This window comes from Henckelia pumila, chromosome 4, assembly GCF_033568475.1.
Source record: "Henckelia pumila isolate YLH828 chromosome 4, ASM3356847v2, whole genome shotgun sequence".
Lineage (NCBI taxonomy): Eukaryota > Viridiplantae > Streptophyta > Magnoliopsida > Lamiales > Gesneriaceae > Henckelia > Henckelia pumila.
The window spans coordinates 127,497,814-127,518,215 of NC_133123.1; the positions used below are offsets into that span (position 1 = coordinate 127,497,814).

Sequence of the window (20,402 nt, forward strand, 5' to 3'; positions counted from 1 at the left end):
TCGTGAATATAAAAATTATGAAATTTTATATTCTGGATGTTTCGAGGATTTTATAGATATCGCGAGATTTTCACATGATCATTTTACAATTTTACAGCATATACATATAAAATACTCAACATGATCATCGAGAATATTAAAATTACATAGTACATGTGTTTGATGGAAGAAGCAAATGGTGATGAGTCTTGGGAACATAGACATAGTAGATGACAGCTAATTCCCGATATTGACCACACAACAAACCACAACCTCCTCCGACCCCTCCATTCACTCACACACACACACACACGAGAATTAATTAAAGTTGAGAAAACATTATTATTATCATGAATTATCCATACATTTTCTGTAACACATGAAATTAAATTCTAAAAAATTATTCGAAATCGGTTGCAGAAATCTACTATTTGGTTGCGCCAGCAGAAGCTAATCAATTTTGAAATGGAACTTTTTTTTTTGTTTAATTGTCATGTTCGTAAGATTTAAGTAATATACAATTGTTTTTTTTTTTTTCATCTTTTTAAATTTGATTTATATAAATTTCATCATTATCTTCAATTATACATGCAATCACAGATTATCTTATTTTCCTTATTTTTAATAAAATTGTGGAGGTGAAAAAATGTTAACAACTAATCGCGTAATTTCTTTTTTCAGCGAGCGATAAATAAATTTCATAGATAAAAATGCTTAATACAAATACACCAAACCATTGATTGGGTAATAATCATTGCTTGTCCAATGATTGGCTCAGGTTCTTCCAAGGATTAGTGTCATGCATGCACCATTGTCTAATCCAAATATATTAATTTAAAATTTTTATATTATTAATCCATCATCATCCAATACATGAATCAAACGGTGCCCAAGTGTACTTGGACCAACTATGTACATCAACATAAGTTACATAACAACTAAAATAATACTCCTCCCTTCGTCCCATATATATTTTCTCTTTGGATTTTCACACATATTAAGAAAAATGTATTGGAAAAGCAAATTTTATATAAACTTCCTATTTTATCCATATTCAATGTATTAAAAAATGATTGCACAATTTTTAAGGTGTAGTTAATAGAGGTATATTAGTAAAGAAGTGTAAAAAAATATTACTAAATATGGTATATGACTATATATTTGGAACAAACAAAAAGAAAACGTGAACAATATAATTGAGACGAAGAGTAGTAAAGTTTCGGACAAGCCTGAGTCCGTCTAAATAAAACACAAAAATGTTAATTATTTTGTGAAAACAGGCATCCAAGGTTCAAATTCTCATGTTCCAAGCGGATCACATCTCATAGGCCATAGAAGCCAAACAATAACCTATCCATGTTGACAACATTGTGACTCAATGATTTGGATCCCCTGCTGTGGGGTGCCTACAGCAGGGGGTGCTGTGGGGGTAAACGCCCACAGCACAATATTCTCTTTTTTTTTTGTGTTTTTTTTAAATATATTTTAATTCTTTAATTTTTTAAAAAATAATTTTTTGTTTAATTTTTTCTAAAATTTTGGGGTTTTTGTACTATATTTTGAACTTTTTAAATTATATATTTTATTTTTTTAAACATTAATTTTTTTTATCTTATCATTTTTTGTATCATTTTTTCGTCTTATAATTTATATTTGTTATTTTTATTAGACTTTAAATATATATTTAATATTATACTTAATTTTTCTTATTTGTAATTTATCAAGCATAATGTATTTTATTATGATAAAACTTTCATATTTAATTATTAATAGCATAGTTTATATTTTTACGGTTTAAAAAATAAATCGGTTAATTTGTTATTTTTTTAAATTTTACATATACTTTATGATATTTTTAAATGTTTATATATTTAATATTATACTTAATTTTTCTTATTCTTCCCAAGCAAAATGTGTTAAAAATGATACAAAAAATAACAAGATAAAAAAATGACATTTTTTTTAAAAAAAATTAAATGTATAATTAAAAACAGAAAGGCCAAAAGAGAGAAATAAAAAAACCCAAAAATTTTAACAAAAAAAAACACAAAAATGTAAATAAAAATATAAATAATTAAATATATAATAAAAAGAAAAAAATTAAAATAAAGTGCATCGTTTACCTCACAGCTCCCCCTTCTGTGGGAACCCCACAACAGGGGATCCAATCCCGTGTTAATGTATATATTAAGATTTAGAGTGAATTTATTTTTATTTTATTGTTTAAACATAAATGAAAAAATTTTGTTGTAGAGATGATTTCATGTATATAACGAAATAAATATACATTGGGAAGCAAGCGCACTTATTATTTTTATTTTTTGAAAAGAATGTACTTAATGTTTTTTTTAAAAAAAAATAAAATAATTACGTAATTTTTTAAAGGAAAAAAATGCACGATTAATAATTCACAAAAATATGGTTGGATCAATTTTTTGTTTTTGATTTTGTTTTTTTAGAGTGAATAGATTAATTCTTTTCATAGTTTTTTCTCAAATCGAGTTGATCCAGATATTGACATGTTAAGATGTTTGCATTCATATATTATTTCATTATATATGCAACAATTTAAAAATATGCACGTATGCAAGAGACAAATCTATTAGTAAATTATCTTCTATGTTTGTAAAAGAAAGAAAAAAAAACCTAGAAATAAGATTAATTCCAAATTAATTGTGATCTAAGGTCAATATAGTATTTTTAAATCTCCGCATCTCACAACAATTCAATCGTTGTAACTAACAAGACGACATGATTTGAAACTGGCTCAAACTTGACCTTGAATTACCAGTTTAGCTTGACTTTAATTTTCGTTTTATATTATCCAGCATCGCTAACAACAAAATACAAGACATTACACATCTTTACTTCATTCAATATTCGACTCAAATTTTACAAATAATATAAAATCATGCGTCATTACATTAAATATACGAATATACATCGAGATAAGTTGTCAATTAGATGTCCGAGTTGGTAGTTAGAGTAGTTAAAATCTCGACAAATGATCAAAAATTCGATTTATTCTACAACATCTTTTCAGACGAGTCTATCGCACAAACCTTGTTCGATACGATTTACACCACAATCATAATTTGCAAGCTATTGCTTTAATTCAAGAGTTTGTCTAACACAAAAGAAAAGCGGCCTTGGTTTCACACTCCTTGAAAAAAATAAAAAAAAAAATCGAGGTAATATTTAATAACAGTAATAAAAAAAACTATTAAATTGAATTGAAACCCCGATCCAACTTCAACTTTCACCCACCGGTAGGCAAATCTAATCTGGACATATTAAATTTTAATCCAGTCAGTCTCCTGTAAAACTGTATAGCCCATATATATATATCCCCCACACTACCAAGCCCACTCTGTATCTCTTCTTCAATCTTCCCCCCGAATCTCCATTGAATTAATTAATTACCAGTTCCAAGTATTCTTCCGGCAATGGAATACGGCCGGCTCGAAAAAACCCACTTCGGTGGGGATTCCTCAACTCGAGGCTTGACCCCTGACCACGTACGGGCTCCGAAACGGTCCAAGCTCAAGCTTCTTCTGCTCGTCTTCGCCGCAACTCTCGTGGCGGCTTCGGCCGTCTCCGCCGCGTTCGTGGTGGTGTTCCGGGACAATGCGAGCTCTGATGGCGGCGGAGAGAGTGTCCGTATTCGTCGGCCGTCTGTCGCTTTGTCCAAAACATGCAGCTTGACGCGGTTCCCGACTCTCTGTTTCAGCTCCCTCCACGAGTTCCCCGGCGCCGCCGCCGCCTCCGAGAGGGACCTGGTGCACATTTCGGTCAACATGACTCTCCAGAAATTCGGCCGCGCTCTGTATTCCGCCTCCGACATTAGCAACGTTCAGATGGATGCCCATGTCAGGTCTGCTCAAGTTCATTCAAAATCTTTCGTTTTCCGACCAAATCTTTGTTAAAATTAATTAAATTATTTTACTATCCTTCGTACTTTTTCAATCGTTTAAAAATACAAATCGAGTCAAATTTGGTACTGAATTTGCCATCGCTTGATTCCAGATCCGCATATCAGGACTGTCTAGAACTCCTGGACGACTCGGTGTACCTCCTCTCACGCTCGCTCACCTCCGTGGCACCAGGCGGCGTACCCGGCGGCTCAACTCAGGACGTGCTAACCTGGCTCAGCGCCGCCATGACGAACCACGACACCTGCATGGAAGGCTTCGAAGAGCTGAAAGGCTACGTGAAGAACCAAATGCTCGAAAGGTTGAAAGACTTATCCGGGCTCGTCAGCAACTGTCTCGCCATTTACTCCGCCGCCAAGCACAACTCCGATTTCTCCGGCATCCCGATACAAAACCGCCGCCGGAAGCTACTGAGCCCGGTGAAAAAGCACGAGCATTTCCCGAATTGGCTGTCCCGGAGAGACCGAATGCTGCTGGATTTGCCCGCCACCGCCATCAACGCCGATATCGTCGTTTCCAAGGACGGAAACGGCACTTGCAAGACGATCACGGAGGCGATCAAGAAGGCGCCGGAGAACAGCACCCGGCGGGTCATCATCTACGTGAGGGCAGGAAGGTAAAACTTCACGTGTTTGTTCTTGAAAAGTAGTACTAATACTCATCCCCCTCTTTCGTTCTTTCGTGGCTATGCTTTTTCGTTTGCCTGCATATGACTTGTTTGAAATGACTCAAATGCCCTCCTCGATCTTGTTCTCTCAGCTACGTGTCCATTCATTAAGCTTGCTAGTGATTAGGATGACTCAGTTAATTAAAGTTCCATAATGATGTGTGTGTGTATATTAATAATTGTGAAAGATTAATTATTCTCACGTGAATGGGTTTATTTAATAATGTATATATATAATCATATGTGGGTATTAAATGAATTTTAAAGTTTGATGGGAGGTGCAACTTTACTTACGCGTTTATTGGGATTTGGGACTAAACAAATTTCACTTTTTTTATGTTTGTCCGGACCAATATTTTGTTGATTATTGTATCCATTGTTTCTGACTAGCTAGTGTGATTATTTTTGGTGGAATCCAAAGTTGATTTTTTAAATTTAAGATGTTTGTGTCAGATGAATTATAAGCTATTGACAAAATGTATATTTCATAAAAAGGATGAAAAATCAAATTTTAATTGCACAAGACTAACATAGGCGTGTTATTATACTTTTTTATTTTTGTTGTTGTGTAGATATGAAGAGGATATCTTAAAGGTGGGGAGAAAGAAGATGAACCTAATGTTTGTTGGGGATGGGAGGGGCATAACAGTCATTACAGGTGGGAAAAGCGTACAGCTGAACATGACAACTTTCCATACAGCGACTTTCGGTAAATTCCCTTTTTCACCCTTTATTCCCATTTTTACACGGAAACAATAGGCAGATGGGAGTTGCCTTTATTTAGTTTCAACATGCAACGCGTCTTTCATTTCCACGATGCAATCATTGACTTATCCACTCATAATAACAATAATAATAATAACAATACGTCTATGTTATATAACAATTATATATGTATGAATTTCACAATATAGAAAAATAAATATGTATTTTTGATCTTATATATGAAAAATCTTCTAGGTGTATTCCATATAAAACATAAATAATCATTTTATTATGATTCAATGATAATGAAAGAACAAGTAAAACTAAAACAGTTCTCACGACACATTTATATGTTGAAAGTTCACTTCGTGTAGCATATAATTTGCCTAATTGGTCTGTGTCTAAGGTGGACTAGGATACATAGAGCCAATTATGAGTCCAAATAGTACATTGTCTCTAAATTTAATGACTTCTTTGTGATATACATATAACAAAACCAGACTATATTGTGGTGTTCAAAAAACTTGCATCTAAAATGGCCAAAGAAAGTATAATAATAATAATAAAAACTGTCCCATTGGTCATATACCACAAATGGGAATTATTTAAGATAATGACATAATGTCGTGGAAATTTACAGATAGATATCATGTTCATTAAATATAATTGGATAGATTATTCACATGAGTAAAAACCACATGTATATGATATATAAAATTAAATGAATGGGATCATATGCTTGTGCATGTATTTCTTGCATGTGGCTCTCCTTTAGTGGGATTGCTAGTCAATTCGATATACATACATATTTTTAAAGATGATTCAGTAGTTAATTCAACCAATACCTAAGTGCATGTCCCTTTCTATAGTAGCTTATGCATGGCTGTAACATAATAATTGAATAATGGGTTTTCTAGTAAAACCTAAGTCATCTCAACCCGGATAATGTTTGTGATAATTTGTAAGAAGCATTTATCAGCTTTTTTTTCACAAAATTTTGGTCTCGGCTCCCTTGTAGTCATTAGAAAAAAAAAAAAAAATTTCGTCCACGACATGTTATATGTATGCATAAATTAATGTGGTTGTATATATATGTTATATATCGTTTCCCACTAGAAAAATAGGTCCGTGACAGAGGATCACATTGTCTACTGTTTCGTCAATTTTATTTTTGGTTATTTAATACATTTTGTTCCCAATCAAACATATATATGTTCCCTTGGTTGTTGAAAAAATAAAATATTCCAATTTATTAAATTATTTTTTAAAACTGATGTTTCAAGTGGAGTAACTCGTAATGCTTTCATCAAGTTGACATATTTTCAAGAAAAAGAGAGGAGATCATATTATTTGGAATTGAATAGTAGTATTTTTAAGTGGAAGCATTATGAAAGAGTCTGCATCGAATGAATGGGTGTATTCAATTGTCTTGTTCCCCGGAGACGACCCAATGAATTAGTGGCTGTAATGCTAAAGGGTCTTGATGATCTTTTTGTGGGTCATGTATAGATACTTTAAATGTTCTAGGCCACTGTAGTCTGTAGTCTCTGCACGTACGTACCAGTAGTATAACATTAAAATAGGGCCTTTATTTTTTCTAATTTTTTTTTCTCATTTAGTAAATTTTTTTAAAAAACATTAATGTCTCACATGAGTGGTGTTCCTTATTTTATTTTATTTTATTTCATTTCATTTCATTAAAATTATTTGTTGCGTTTCATATACTTCTGTCATAATAACGCCATGCTTGCATTTGCACACATACAGCTGCAACCGGTGCTGGTTTTATTGCAAGGGACATGTCATTTGAAAACTGGGCTGGACCAGACAAGCACCAAGCAGTCGCTCTTCGGATCGGTGCGGATCACACGGTCATCTACCGATGCAACATCATCGGCTACCAGGACACTCTCTACACACATTCTCAACGACAGTTTTATCGCGAGTGTGCTATCTACGGCACGGTGGACTTCATATTCGGTAACGCGGCGGTTGTGTTCCAAAACTGCACCATGCACGCTAGGAAGCCCATGCCGTTCCAGAAGATCACCATCACTGCCCAGAATCGGAAGGACCCTAACCAGAACACCGGTATTTCGATCCATGCCTGTAGAATCGTAGCTGAACCCGATCTCGAGATTGCTAAAGGATCGTATCCTACGTATTTAGGGCGACCGTGGAAGCTGTTCTCTCGAACGGTGTACATGCTTTCGTACCTTGGCGATCACATTCACCCTAGAGGGTGGCTCGAGTGGAATGCGACATTTGCCCTAGACACGCTGTACTACGGGGAGTACATGAACTACGGACCGGGCGGTGCGCTGGGGCAACGTGTTACATGGCCCGGGTATCGCGTGATCAATTCCTCGGAGGAAGCCAGCAAGTTCACCGTGGCCCAGTTCATATACGGGTCCGCGTGGTTACCGTCCACCGGGGTGACGTTCTTGGCCGGGCTTTCGACTTGATCAAACTACTACCAATTGTGCTATTTATGTAACATAAAGAAATTGTATGTTATTTTCTTGATTAATAGTATATAGGTAATTTGGAGGTTTAATTTTTACTCAATTTTTTCAACAATGAAATAAAAGAATTTAGTTGTTTGAATTGAAATTGGAATTCAAAGTTTGGGGTATTTGCATGTGTCGGTAGGCTATTCAATTTATAATATGCTGGGACCAACTAATTTATGTGACCCAATTTATAACAAGTGACCATGTGAATCAATTGATGCAGCTGGATGACACAAAAGCACTGACCCATTGTGTGTGCTTTTAAATAAATTTCATGGGCTGGAATTTTGTAAATAATTTCAACGGAATCCAATTTTATATATTAATATGAATTATCCAAGCTGGCAGGGGGGTGTGAAATTCGAGAGTCAATAATGGAGGCTGAGATATTTAAATGTGAAAATCATATAGTTTTAAGTAACGGCAACCGAAAAATAATTATCAACTGCAGGTGTGGAATCGGGTCGGGATCCGTCACGTAACTCCCTTACCTGATTTTCGTCTCGATAGGAATTTAGATATTTTTTTTCTTCCAATTTCGCACCCGAGAAGTGTCGGAACCCGAATGTTTGGGATCTCGTCGGGTCGGGAGAGGATAATCCCGAACAATATTTTTTTAAAAAAAAATCCATGAAAATATTTTTTTTTAAAAAATTATGAAGAAAATCAAACAATTTCATAGTACATTACAAATAAATTAAAATTGCTTTGTATATAACCATTAAAAAACTAAAACATCTTTAGTACATTACAAATAAATTAAAACAACTACTTGATTAATACAAAAAAACATATAATTATTCATAATAATAAAAAAACAAAATTTATAACTCAATGTTAATATTAAAAGAGATAAATATAAAAAAAATTATATGGTAGATAATTATAAAACAATAATATTAAAAAAAATTATAAAAAAAAAATTTAATTAAAAAATATTATTAAAATATTATTTTTATATTCGATTCGGGTCGGGAATTCCGTCGGGAAGAGTTTCTTATCCCGATCCCGATCCCAATATTGATCGGGTCGATAAAAATCCCGACCACTCGGGTCGAAAAAAGTTCGGGACGGAAACGAGTTTGGAATCGGAAAGGGTCGAGATTTATGTAAAATTTGCCCGCCCTAATCAAATGTCCTCAAAATTTTTAAATTTCGCTAGGACTCAAGCGCTTCTCACGCAAATATAACGTCAAAGCCACAGTCGCATGGCTTTTGGAAGTTGAAAAAAATAGGTGAGTGTCAGATATGCCCGTATACAGAGACGGAGCCAAGTGGGGCAGTGGGGGCAGCCGCCCCCTCAATTTTTAAGGTGAACAAGGGATGGGCCATAGGGGTAGAGGGAGTCGGAGGAGCATGGTGGAGTGGGGGAAATTGCCCAAATTTTTTGATTTATTTTTTCCTTTAAAATTAAAATATATTTTTTAAATAAAGATTTAAAAGTTAAAAGAAATAAAAATGAAAATTGTACATTGAAGTTTTTTATTTTTATCTAAGTTATTTATTTTTTGTTTGACGTTTTTTATTGTGTTGAAGTAATATTTTGTTCTATAATTATCTTTTTCTCGAAATATATGTGTGTTCATCTTGCTCATGGTTCGAAAAAACGGTCATGAAACGGGTGGAACCGTCCTTCCGGAACGGGAACGGCAGTTGTCGCGACAAAGTTCCGGGTGAAAACGACTGATTAATATAACACTGTTTTTATTTAAAATATCAGCGATTTCGCGAACGTCGCGAAACGAAACGACTATTTCACGGATTTCGCGGTCGTCGCAGAACGTTTTAGGTAATTTTTTAATTAAAATTTTAGCAAATTATATAATTATTTCTATTTTTATTATAAAAAAATCTCGTGACGATAACCGCGACCGTTCCGTGAAATTCCAATTAAATTGGAACGACAGTTTTCGCGACACTCTCCGCTACCGCAACTGTGAACCATGATCTCGCCCCCCCTATCTGATTTTCCTGGCTCCGTCCCTGCCCGTATATGAGTTCGATGAGGTTTTAGGAGAAAAATAAAATATGAGTCCTCTAGTAACAATAACAATAAAGTTCGATTCGTAAATATCAATATGATTATAAACAATACATAAATACACCATAAACAATATATTATATCCGTAATATATAAACAAACATTTGAAATAATTACATAAATACTACTCATATTGATGTTTTAGATGCGATAATATTTTTCAAACACAAAACTCTTATGATACGGTCTCACGGGTAAATTTTGTGAGACATATCTCTTAATTTGGCCATCCATGATATTATATTACTTTTATGCCAAAAATATAACTCTTTATTGTAAATATGAGTGATTTTGACACATCTCAGATGAGAGCAACTCCTTTTCAAACATGTGTAATCGAGTTGTCAGACCATTTATTTGTCAATATAACAATATAGCTAGCCCTTTTATAGTATATCATGTAACATTTTTTTTTATCAAAGATAATTTTTAGTTACGTCAACTTGAGAGTTTCTTTTTGCTGATATAATTGTTCATGATGTGGTTAACAAATTTTATAGCCAATATTAATATTTATAAATAAATCATTCAGTTTTGTTAAATATTTGAGCATATCAGTTACTCATTTTCATTTGTTTTATAGCATTCTACGACAATCACTTCAAACACAACTCGTCACCATTAATTTCTCGTCCATTGATACTAAAAATATTAAGCTTAATACAAGACTACTTCAATTTAAAGGTTTATTTGTTAATTTTTCCCAATTTTTTTTAAAAAAAAACTCAAAAGTTTCTTGATATTGTTTAAATTATTTAAACCGAACTTGAAAAAAAAAAAGAAGCTTAATCAATTATTAAAAAATATTAAAGTAGTTATTCTTTTCATTGGCTAGATTTTTTTTCAGAACACGAACACCAACTTAGTGTATATATATATATATATATATAATTTTTTTAATATAAATTTGTGCCCTTTCCAGAGTCGGGCCCTAAGACGGAGGCCTCTTTGGCCTTATGGAACGTCTCACCGTATCAACATTTTCTCGATAAATATGTCATATTAATTGGACTTGTCTGATATGATTTACTCAATTGACATAATTTACAAACTAATATCAACACAAACTATGTATCAGTTTGAACCTAATCTATGAATTCATTCATACACTTATGTTTCCGCATTTGATAAAACTGGAAAAAATTATTGAAAAATTTAGATTTAAAATAAATTAGTTAATCAATAAATGAAAATGATAATTGCTCATTTTATTGGAATATTGTATTTTAATTCTGTAAATTAACATGTTTTGAGTTTTAGTTTTGTGACTTATCATTGTTTGGCTTCATATAATAACTTGAATTTTTTTGACTAGCAGCCACAATACCTGTACCAATCGAATAATCAGTGATGTCCCTCTCCCGTCCTGAATTTTGTCAATATTGTTTTCCGTTCGTCTTGAAATTAAAAACAATATTTGTTTACAATTTAATATACATGATAGACTAATTTTTTTTTTCTTAAGTGAAAATATTTAATTGAGTTCTTACTTCTTAAAATTGATTAAAAAGTATATTTTCCATATCCATTTCATTCCATGAAACCTCTTTGCAAAAAATTATTTTTTTGTCTCCAACTTTATTTAGATTAATTATTAATTATTTTGTTTATAGATATACTCTTAAACGTAAATTTGATTCAGTACCACTGTAGTTTAATATTTTGTTTTAACCTCTTTATTATAAATTATAAACATAATATTTTTTTTAAACATTCAAACTTTTCTATTAAAAAGAATCATATCATTTCTTTAAAATATTCCAAAAATTATTCTTGACATAAAAATTATTGTGCCCGGTATTTACATACTTTCTTTTGCTATTATATTATTATTATTGCATATAATCTGTTGTTATTTTATTGTTGAATTCTTGAAATTTCATTATAAAATATTTTAAAAATAAATATATAGATCTTAAAACAAATAATTTCTATTTCTTAGTAATTTATGAACCTACTAAGCTAACACATTTATTTTCTAAGAAAACTAGCATAAATTAATTTGTATATATATACCTTAAAAAATAAATAAATAAATAATACTAATATTACCAACGTCCTAAAGAATGTATGAAAATTTGCAAGATGCCAAATACAACTGCTTTTGATTCTTCTTCCGAGAATACATAAATCTTGAATTGGACAAAAAAAAAAAACAAACCATATATGTTACATAGTAACTGATCATATATCTCTTGAAGCATCAACTCACATGCAACAAGGCTGTGGAATCAGTTGAATATGTTTCCCATGCTTGGTCCTCATTTCATGCAACTTGTTGGGGTAATTCAGAAGGCTCATGAGGTGGGATCTGCAAGAGGTCTACTTCAGTTTCAAGCATTTCCAGCACTCGGCTCATGGAGGGTCGATCATTCGGACTCATTTGTATGCACCACAACCCGACTATTGTCATCCTCTTGAGTTTCCCTCTACATTCATCATCATCGGTTTGATCACCTTCTCCCATCTCAATATCCATACCATTTTTAATGCGATCATAAATCCAATCCGGAAAATATTGGCTAGAACTGCGATCGTTTGATGCCAAATGCAGTTTTAGGCCCAACATTTCCATTAGAAGCATTCCGAAGCTATACACATGATCTGCCTTAAAAGACACCCCTTCGATGTTTCTATTAATTAGTACTTCGGGAGCCACGTAGCCTATCGTTCCCCGAGCAGCGGTGAGGGCCACGATATTTTTATCCGTGGAGTAGAATTTGGCAAGCCCGAAATCAGAGATTTTCGGGGTGAAACTTTCAGTCAAAAGTATGTTGTGTGGCTTGATCATGCCGAAATGCAAGATCTGGATGTCACAACTACCCCGGTGCAAATACTCGATCCCTCGTGCCACTCCGACCGCAATCTCATACTTTGTGTCCCAGCTTAATACTCGACTGAAGATGTACTTATCCAGAGAACCATTAGACATGAAGTCATAGACAAGAGCAAACTTGGACCTTTCAGCACAATATCCAACAAGTTCGACCACATTCACATGATGTATCCGTCCGATGGTCGCGACTTCATTGATGAAGTCTTGTCCATTAATGGCAGTACTAGTGTTGCTCAATACTTTCACGGCCACCGCACCGCCACTTGGAAGTGTTCCCTTGTAAACGGAACCATAACCTCCTTGGCCAAGTTTTTCTCTGAATCCCTTTGTCATCTTCTTTATGTCTGAATATGAGTATCTAATAGGCATCTGCATGTTCGTGTTTTGACTCTGCAAGAAGGCTTCTATCATACCAAACATTGATAAACGCCTTGTCCTAAATTTGTACGCAAGAATCCCAATCAGGAATGGCAATCCAATGAACATCCTTGCGAAGAGCAAGTAAACTGAAACATAAATTGAAGACTGATATTAATTACTACATTCATCTTATAAGAACACATGGAAGAAAGAAATGAAAATAAAGTTCAGTGCTCACCAACACAAATTTCAGCAATCCTGAGTATCACTGCATTATAAATATGATAAATCAACAAGAGGAACTACGTTAACAACATTATAGATAGTTTTCAGAATCTAGCTTGGAGGTGTAATTTTTACGTCTTCCTACATAATTTACATTTTTTTTTTAATTTTAATTTTTCATTTTCTCCAAAGATAAATAAAAAGAATTAGTCTATTTTCAAATTCAACCTAAAGATCCTAGTGAATCATACAAATTTCGACAGGGAAAATACAAATGGTACGAAAGATATTTCTTACGGCCAAACACTACATCGAACCATCCGGAGGGGCCTGCAATATTCACCACCAGTATAAATCAGTATAAATTAAGAACCATGAAAAATATATAATTAAGAACCTAGCTCATGAATTATTATGACATTGCAAGATTGCTGGTTAAACTGAAACCACAAAAATGTTTGACATTCGTCTTATTTTTTCTCAAGAAACAAGTTTTTTCATGCATGCTGCTGTTTGGTATCAAATTCTTTCCTTTTTCCCGAAAATCCATTAATAAACATTTTCCACTAAACTATTTTCTTGAATCTCATATTTAAAAGGGAAAATTGCAAATTTGGTCGTGTATGTTTGTCACTTTGCGATTTTGGTCCTCTATGTTTTCACATTTCAGTTTTAGTCATACATGTTCCGATTTTTGGCAATTTCGGTCCTTTTTATTCGAAAATGCTTACGTGGCACGGTACACGTCAGCTCCACATCATCACTGAATTGGTGCCACGTCAGCGCCACGTCGCACTACAACAAATATGTTAATTAACCACACTAAAAGACAACGATTTTATACACAAACTGTTGTCTTTTGGAATTTGACAACGGTTTTTACAAAAACCGTTGTCGTTGGCCGTATTTTAATAAAAAACGACAACAGTTATTAAAAACCGTTGTCTTATATATATCAAAGACAACAGATTTTAAAACCGTTGTCTATGAGCGGGTTTTTTATGACCTACAACAACGGTTTTAATTAACCGTTGTCAATGTGCATGCTTTTTGAGCTCTATGACAACGGTTTTATTAACCGTTGTCTTTGTGCGTTTTTTTTTTAAATTCAACGACAACGTATTTAATAAAATGTTGTGTTAAATGGTTGTGTTTGGAATTTTTTAAAAATTAATTTGAATATAAAATAAGAAAAATATAAACTGAACAAAACACAACTTTTCTCTTATTCTATTCACAATTTCCCGTCAAACCCTAACCTCATCCCCAATCTGCCTCCCTCGCCTCCCGTACACCATCGGAAACAAGCTGGAGATCTTCGTGACTTTGTAATCTAGTCCTAGGCGACATCAACCATGGTCTGAATCAAACTTTGTGAGATCCGTTTCATTCAACTGGAACCCTGTCGCAAAGTGAATTGGCACGAGTTGTGTTCTTCGCGAATCCTATCGATATTTTGTTGGTTTATGTCTAACGGGAATGCGTTGGTTAGGAATGAATATAACTGAAACATAGGTATGATTATATTCAAGATTTGGGTTTCGGGAGCAAAGAGATCATATTGTTATGTTTTTTTAGTACAAGATTCTTTATCTTGTGTTTCTGCGATTTGTTTGTCAGAGGCGAATGTTTTGTATTTGGAGTCGCCCATTGGCGTTGGGTTTTCTTACGCGACAAATTCTTTGTTCTATGAAAGTGTGAATGAGAGGCATGTTTCCTATTCTTGTTTGTGTAAAATGTTCGATTTTATTGTCTTTAGGGAATTGGGTTGTCTTCTCTTTTATCGGATGAAATAGTAGAATAGGTTTCGAATTGCAAAGCCTTTTGTCAAAAGTCTTTGTAAATCGTTCATAATATTACCTTTTGATGCCATTTTCAAAAGTGAAAAAGGATACTAGTGGACTTGTAGTAAGTACAATGTACGCGTTCACTTTGGGGTTTTTTTTTTGCTATCTTTTTCACTGTATTGGTTTCATTTTGGACTTTTTTTACTGCTGCATCTTAATTTTGTTCTGTAATACAGCCTTGGACAACTTGATGTTCCTGCAAAACTGGTTCTTCAAGTTCCCGCAATATAAAGACAAAAGCTTGTATATCACTGGAGAAAGCTATGCTATTATATTAAACTTAAATTCCATCTTTATCACGAGATAAATCAGTTTAGACATAATGCTGGTATGATTATTTTCATAGGACACTATATTCCACAGTTGGCAAAGCTAATGCTTCAATTCAATGTGAAGGAAAAGGTGTTTAACCTGAAAGGAATTGCAGTATGTTGGGATTCATCTGTGAAAAGATTTGGATTTACGTACCTCGAATTCGATTCTTGTGAAATGAAATTTGTGTTACTGATGCAGCTAGGAAATCCAGTACTAGAATATGCAACAGACCTCAACTCAAGGGCTGAGTTCTTTTTGTCTCATGGATTGATATCCGATACAACTTACAGATTGTTCCCTTCTGCGTTAATTATTCTAGATATGTGAGTAAATACTACAGAGGCTCTGTGTCTCCATTCTGTTCCAGAGCGACGAGCCTTGTTGCAACAGAAACCAGTAAATGTGTGGACAAATATTCAGGTACTAATTATTTTGTGCTTTACCTTGTCGTCGGGTTTATAATAGCTTTGGTTTATCAGATCGAGGATGTTATTTTTTTTCCTATTTATCTACAAAAATTTGGACATTGAATTATTAGGGATTCAAATGTGAAGATTATAAAGACTTAAAATTTTATACAACTATATATGTGAGTTTAGGGACAATTTATATATATATATATATATATATATATATATATATATATATATAGAAGAGATGATAAATGTACATAAAATGGTGGAATTAATGGTGGAATACATCGTGATAATGGGAAGAATGGGGGATCGGTTTGCTGAATATTTGGTATTTCCAACAAGATCAAGGTTGCTGTTGAGGAGTCGTAATACTCCAAATTGATGAAAATTTAGATTTAAGTTTACTTGTTCAATGATTCTAACTTTGTCAATAAAGGGTGGTGAGATTCACATTTACAATTTTCTACGTTTCCTTATATATTTTATTTTGTTGACATTTTCTCAACTGTCAATTAATTCATTGGCTTAGTCCTAAATTTCAATAACCAGAGTATTCATCTTCATACTAATTAATATAAAAGGTTCATACAAAAGATTGAGTTTTCTGATATCTCGACTTTAATTTCAGTAAAATGCTTTAAGGTTTAAATTATGAAATTTACATAAGTTTTATGTTGTTGCACTCATTCTGCAAGGTTTTGACTGCGTCAGATACAAGTACCCATGGTGGATTCTCCGTCCTTCAAAAACATGCTAATGAATGCCTGTCTCCCCTGGTAACTATTCGTTTTCTTCCGACTGCTCGATTCATGTCTGGTTTGTTCTTTTCTCATTGTTCCACTGTTGCTCTTGGATCAGGACATGTCCCAACAGACACCAACACAAGAACTTAACCAAGGATTTGCATGACGTTGAATGGCATTTTAAGCATATTTTTAGAGGTGATTTCAGATTCCAACTACAGATTACTCCTTTGATTTTAGGTATTTTTATTGTTATTACTCACAAGCAAGTTGCTTGATTCATGAATTGCTATAAATGGTTCAAATATATATGATAAATATGTTTTATCCTATATTCCAGATTCACACTGACATATATTTGATGTAAACTTATCAGGTCAACCTCGAAGGCATTTGCTTACGACCGGATGGAAAGCATCATGTAATTCGTTTGTGGTAATACCATTAGAAACTGTTATCACGTGCTTTAGTGGATGTCTTTAAGCAGATCAATATGTGTAATTTGAAAAAAATGGTGTGATGATAGCTTAAGTAAACTTGAATTTTTGCTTTATCCTAATTATCATTCAACTCATTTTTTCCTTCAAGGTCACACTTGGTAAATGAATCTAAAATGTGGAATGAGAATAGTGGTTACTCAAATTTATGCTGATGTCTTAATTGCATAGATTCTTTGTTGAAGCTCGCGTAACAGAGTCATTGTTTGATGGATGAGAATGGGATGTTTAACTGTATGGCAAATCTGTATGTTATCATTTAATGGCTTGTAAATGCATTATAGGATTAGCACTTTGTGGGCTACAAATTAAATCGGATTTGCGACGTATGCGATATATTCTTTTAGAGTTGCTTGCAAAATTGGTTGCTGCTTGGTGAGTGGCATTTGAGTTGCTCGACCGTTCAAAATCATAATGGGAACCTCACATCGCAGGTTTGTGATGTGGCATTAATCTGTTTACAACTTGAAATGAAATCTTGGACCTGGGCCAATGGAGTACCTTACATTTATTTTTTTCTTTCGTTGTGATTGCCTATGAGCAGTGGGGTTTTTTGATGAATTCTCTTCTTCTATGTTTCTGTTAAGGTTTATCATTTGTAAACAACAATAATAGGAATAATTTATAAGTTAGGTAGCGCCAAAGGCTTTACTTATATTTTCTTTAATTATCGGAAGGTTGAATATTATTGAAACTCAATTCTAAGATTTTCTCAATTAGTTAAGTATGTCATACTACATGACGTCTCTCTCATGGTTCGCTCACAGTTATAGCAAGTGAAAACTAAAATTCGCATTTATGTCTGTTTCTTCTTGATTTCGATAATTTTCATTTGCTGTTGTAATCTTGTTTTGAATTGTTGCAGGGGATAATGATGGATGTTAATCTATGCTGGAAGGAGTGTTCCAAGTTAATTTATATATATTAGTTCAAAACTCGAATTATATATTTTAGTGTAGATTGATTTAGAATTAGAATTTTGATTGATTTGTAGTATTGAAAAATTGTATATTAAATTTTATTTTAAAAATTTTAAATTTTGATTTATTTATAATATTGAAAATTTGTATATTAAAATTTATTTTTTTTGTTTTTTATTTGAGAAACGACAACGGATTTTATCCATTGTCTTTGTCATTTTAAACCGTTGTATTTTTCGGTGTTGTTAAAAGTCCGCTAAAAGACAACAGATAAAATCCGTTGTCGTAGAGAGAAAAGACAACGGTTTTTTAGAAAAGACAACGGATAAAATCCGTAGTCGTTGAAAGAAAAGACAACGGATTTTATCCGTTGTCATAGGGAGAAAAGACAACGGATAAAATCCGCTGTCGTTGGGCGCGCATTCAACAACACAGAAAAATACAACAGTTTTCTGAAGGCTACGACAACGGATATAATCCGTTGTCTTTAGCTGTTTTTCTTGTAGTGTCGGTAAAAGGACTAAAATTGCCAAAAAAATAAAGATAGCGGACTAAAACTGAAATCGAAAAATATAAAAGACTGAAATCGCAAAGTGACAAACATACATGACCAAAAAAGCAAATTTTCCTATTTAAAATGAAGCAATAAACTTAATTGTAACATTTGTGTCTCTTTACTTCTTCCGACAATCATGACATAGCATATACCAATCCATATATATTAGGCAGTGTTTTAAAATTTTGTTAGAAAAGTTGAGAAGTACTTTTTGAAGCTCTTCTCGAACGCTCCCTTAATCCCATGAACTTGAGACAATTAATTAGAAATTAAAAGACTTGGTATGTTAGATAAACTACACAGATATATATATATAGAAGCTTTCAAATCAATACATATAATAAAGTGCAAGAATTCATACATGAAACTACAACGACCTGTCCCTGGATGCTTCCTTTGTCAAAAGTGCGCGATGAGACATTCCTGAAAACTAGTTTTGCAACAAGTTTAAAATTAACAAAGTACTCGGAAACACTAATTAAAGTTTTTGAGGTTACAAGTAATGCATGATTCAGGATTTTTACCTTTCGTGAAAGGGAGCTTTTGGGTACAGTGATTAGTTAAGCACACAATTGCATTTTCTTCAAAACCACAAATTCCGCGAGCGTTGCACATTTGAGAACAGTAAACATTAGACCAAGAAAGTTCAAATCCATATAGCAAAGAGTGGTGGATTTCAGAAAACGAGAGATCATAATTTTCTTGATAATGATCATAAATCAAAGTGGAGGATGTCATCACAACAAGGTCAATTCTACACAAATCCCTAACATCTTGTGCGTACAAGTACTCGCCAACTTTTATATATGTGTGACGTAAAACGGATGTATTAGAAGAGATACAATATTTATCGGTCGGAATAAAGGGATGATCAGAATCGTTTAAGGGAAATGGGCAGCTAAAAAAAGTAATAGGCCGCGCTATCTGAGTCGGCTGCTTCTCTTCCGAGCTCATGTTGTAGCTAAAGATGCTATATGGAAAACTATCAAAACCATTGATATTTTTCCAGTTCGGAAAATAGAAAGGAAAAGAGCACGTGTCGTTATTCTTTACGGTAGGATCAGCGAGGCGGATGGTGTAGTTTTGGTAATTGATGGCTCGCACATGATACTTGTGAGAATATACATATATCCAAGCAGTACCAGTGTTGTTTTCACATGATATTTCATAGTTAGAATCACCACAATGTTGCGGATCATCTTTGAGCCGAAAAGGGTAGCTGATATCACGAATATCGCCACAGGACGAAGGAGTGCAAGAGGAATTCTGATTTGCATACGATGCAGCTTTGACTAGGAACAAACATGACAGAAATATTAGTAGATAATAATATTCACTTATTATAATCAGCATGTTTATTTTTGGTGGTGACGATCGAGCTTATGGCTTCAAATCCCATTTATGTATCCAAAATATGCTTGTTGCCTTTGTCTTTTTCCCATGACTCGATCGAGTCATTCACAAGCTCCTAATAAGAAGATTCCGGGTAATTTAAGTTGCAAACAAAAATCTGGTACCTGTTCCGTCAAAAAAATAAAATAAAAAAATCTGGTACCTGTCTATTCAATGGATTGATCAGGGGCGGACCCATGTAGGGTCCAAGGTGGGCATCGCCCCCCAAAATTTAAAAAAAATTATTAGTGTATACTTATATTAATTTTTTAATAAAATAAAATATGGTACATGTTAATTTTAAATAATATTAATGTATTATATTCCAAAGAAAATATGTTTAATAACTCATCAAATAATTGTATAATGAATTATTATGAATTGATTATAATGTTTTAACTTTTCTGGCTGTCTTTTAGTTGATATAAAATGCACATTCATGATTGTTTTATGAATTG

The 20,402-nt window shown here is 33.3% G+C and overlaps 2 protein-coding genes and 1 long non-coding RNA gene across 5 annotated transcripts; 2 read left to right on the forward strand and 1 right to left on the reverse strand.

The window, feature by feature from the left end:
- The first annotated feature begins 3,100 nt into the window (after nt 1-3,100).
- Nucleotides 3,101-7,919, forward strand: LOC140861968 (probable pectinesterase/pectinesterase inhibitor 34). The gene is made up of 4 exons (XM_073264968.1): nt 3,101-3,853; nt 4,006-4,527; nt 5,151-5,287; nt 7,051-7,919. Exons 1-4 carry the CDS (start codon nt 3,426-3,428, stop codon nt 7,746-7,748), a joined length of 1,785 nt encoding a protein of 594 aa, XP_073121069.1. The 5' UTR covers nt 3,101-3,425; the 3' UTR covers nt 7,749-7,919.
- Nucleotides 7,920-11,916: 3,997 nt separating this feature from the next.
- LOC140866258 (LEAF RUST 10 DISEASE-RESISTANCE LOCUS RECEPTOR-LIKE PROTEIN KINASE-like 2.1) lies at nt 11,917-20,003 on the reverse strand. Its single transcript, XM_073271212.1, has 5 exons — nt 19,077-20,003; nt 18,914-18,982; nt 13,556-13,588; nt 13,272-13,301; nt 11,917-13,179 (listed from the first exon to the last, which is right to left on the reverse strand). The coding sequence occupies exons 1-5, from the start codon at nt 19,903-19,905 to the stop codon at nt 12,104-12,106; spliced, it is 2,037 nt and encodes a 678-aa protein (XP_073127313.1). The 5' UTR covers nt 19,906-20,003; the 3' UTR covers nt 11,917-12,103.
- Nucleotides 14,511-18,314, forward strand: LOC140866259 (uncharacterized). 3 transcript variants are annotated; one of them, XR_012144827.1, is made up of 4 exons: nt 14,511-15,840; nt 16,532-16,612; nt 16,695-16,777; nt 16,956-18,314. It is a non-coding gene; the product is annotated as an uncharacterized lncRNA (long non-coding RNA). The 3 variants fall into 3 exon arrangements; XR_012144828.1 differs by having other exon boundaries at nt 14,511-15,177; nt 15,282-15,840; nt 16,695-18,314; XR_012144826.1 differs by having other exon boundaries at nt 16,695-18,314.
- Nucleotides 20,004-20,402: the final 399 nt, after the last annotated feature.

Bases quoted from the DNA above. Each gene is read 5' to 3' on its own strand.
- LOC140861968 (XM_073264968.1), top strand. From the start codon at position 3,426: ATGGAATACGGCCGGCTCGAAAAAACCCACTTCGGTGGGGATTCCTCA. The intron at 4,528-5,150 runs GTAAAACTTCAC...GTTGTTGTGTAG, and splicing joins ATCTACGTGAGGGCAGGAAG to ATATGAAGAGGATATCTTAA. The intron at 5,288-7,050 runs GTAAATTCCCTT...GCACACATACAG, and splicing joins TTTCCATACAGCGACTTTCG to CTGCAACCGGTGCTGGTTTT.
- LOC140866258 (XM_073271212.1), bottom strand. From the start codon at position 19,905: ATGCTGATTATAATAAGTGAATATTATTATCTACTAATATTTCTGTCA. The intron at 13,589-18,913 runs GTATGAATTCTT...TGAATATTGCAG, and splicing joins ACAGGTCGTTGTAGTTTCAT to GCCCCTCCGGATGGTTCGAT. The intron at 13,302-13,555 runs GTAAGAAATATC...TTTATAATGCAG, and splicing joins GTTCGATGTAGTGTTTGGCC to TGATACTCAGGATTGCTGAA.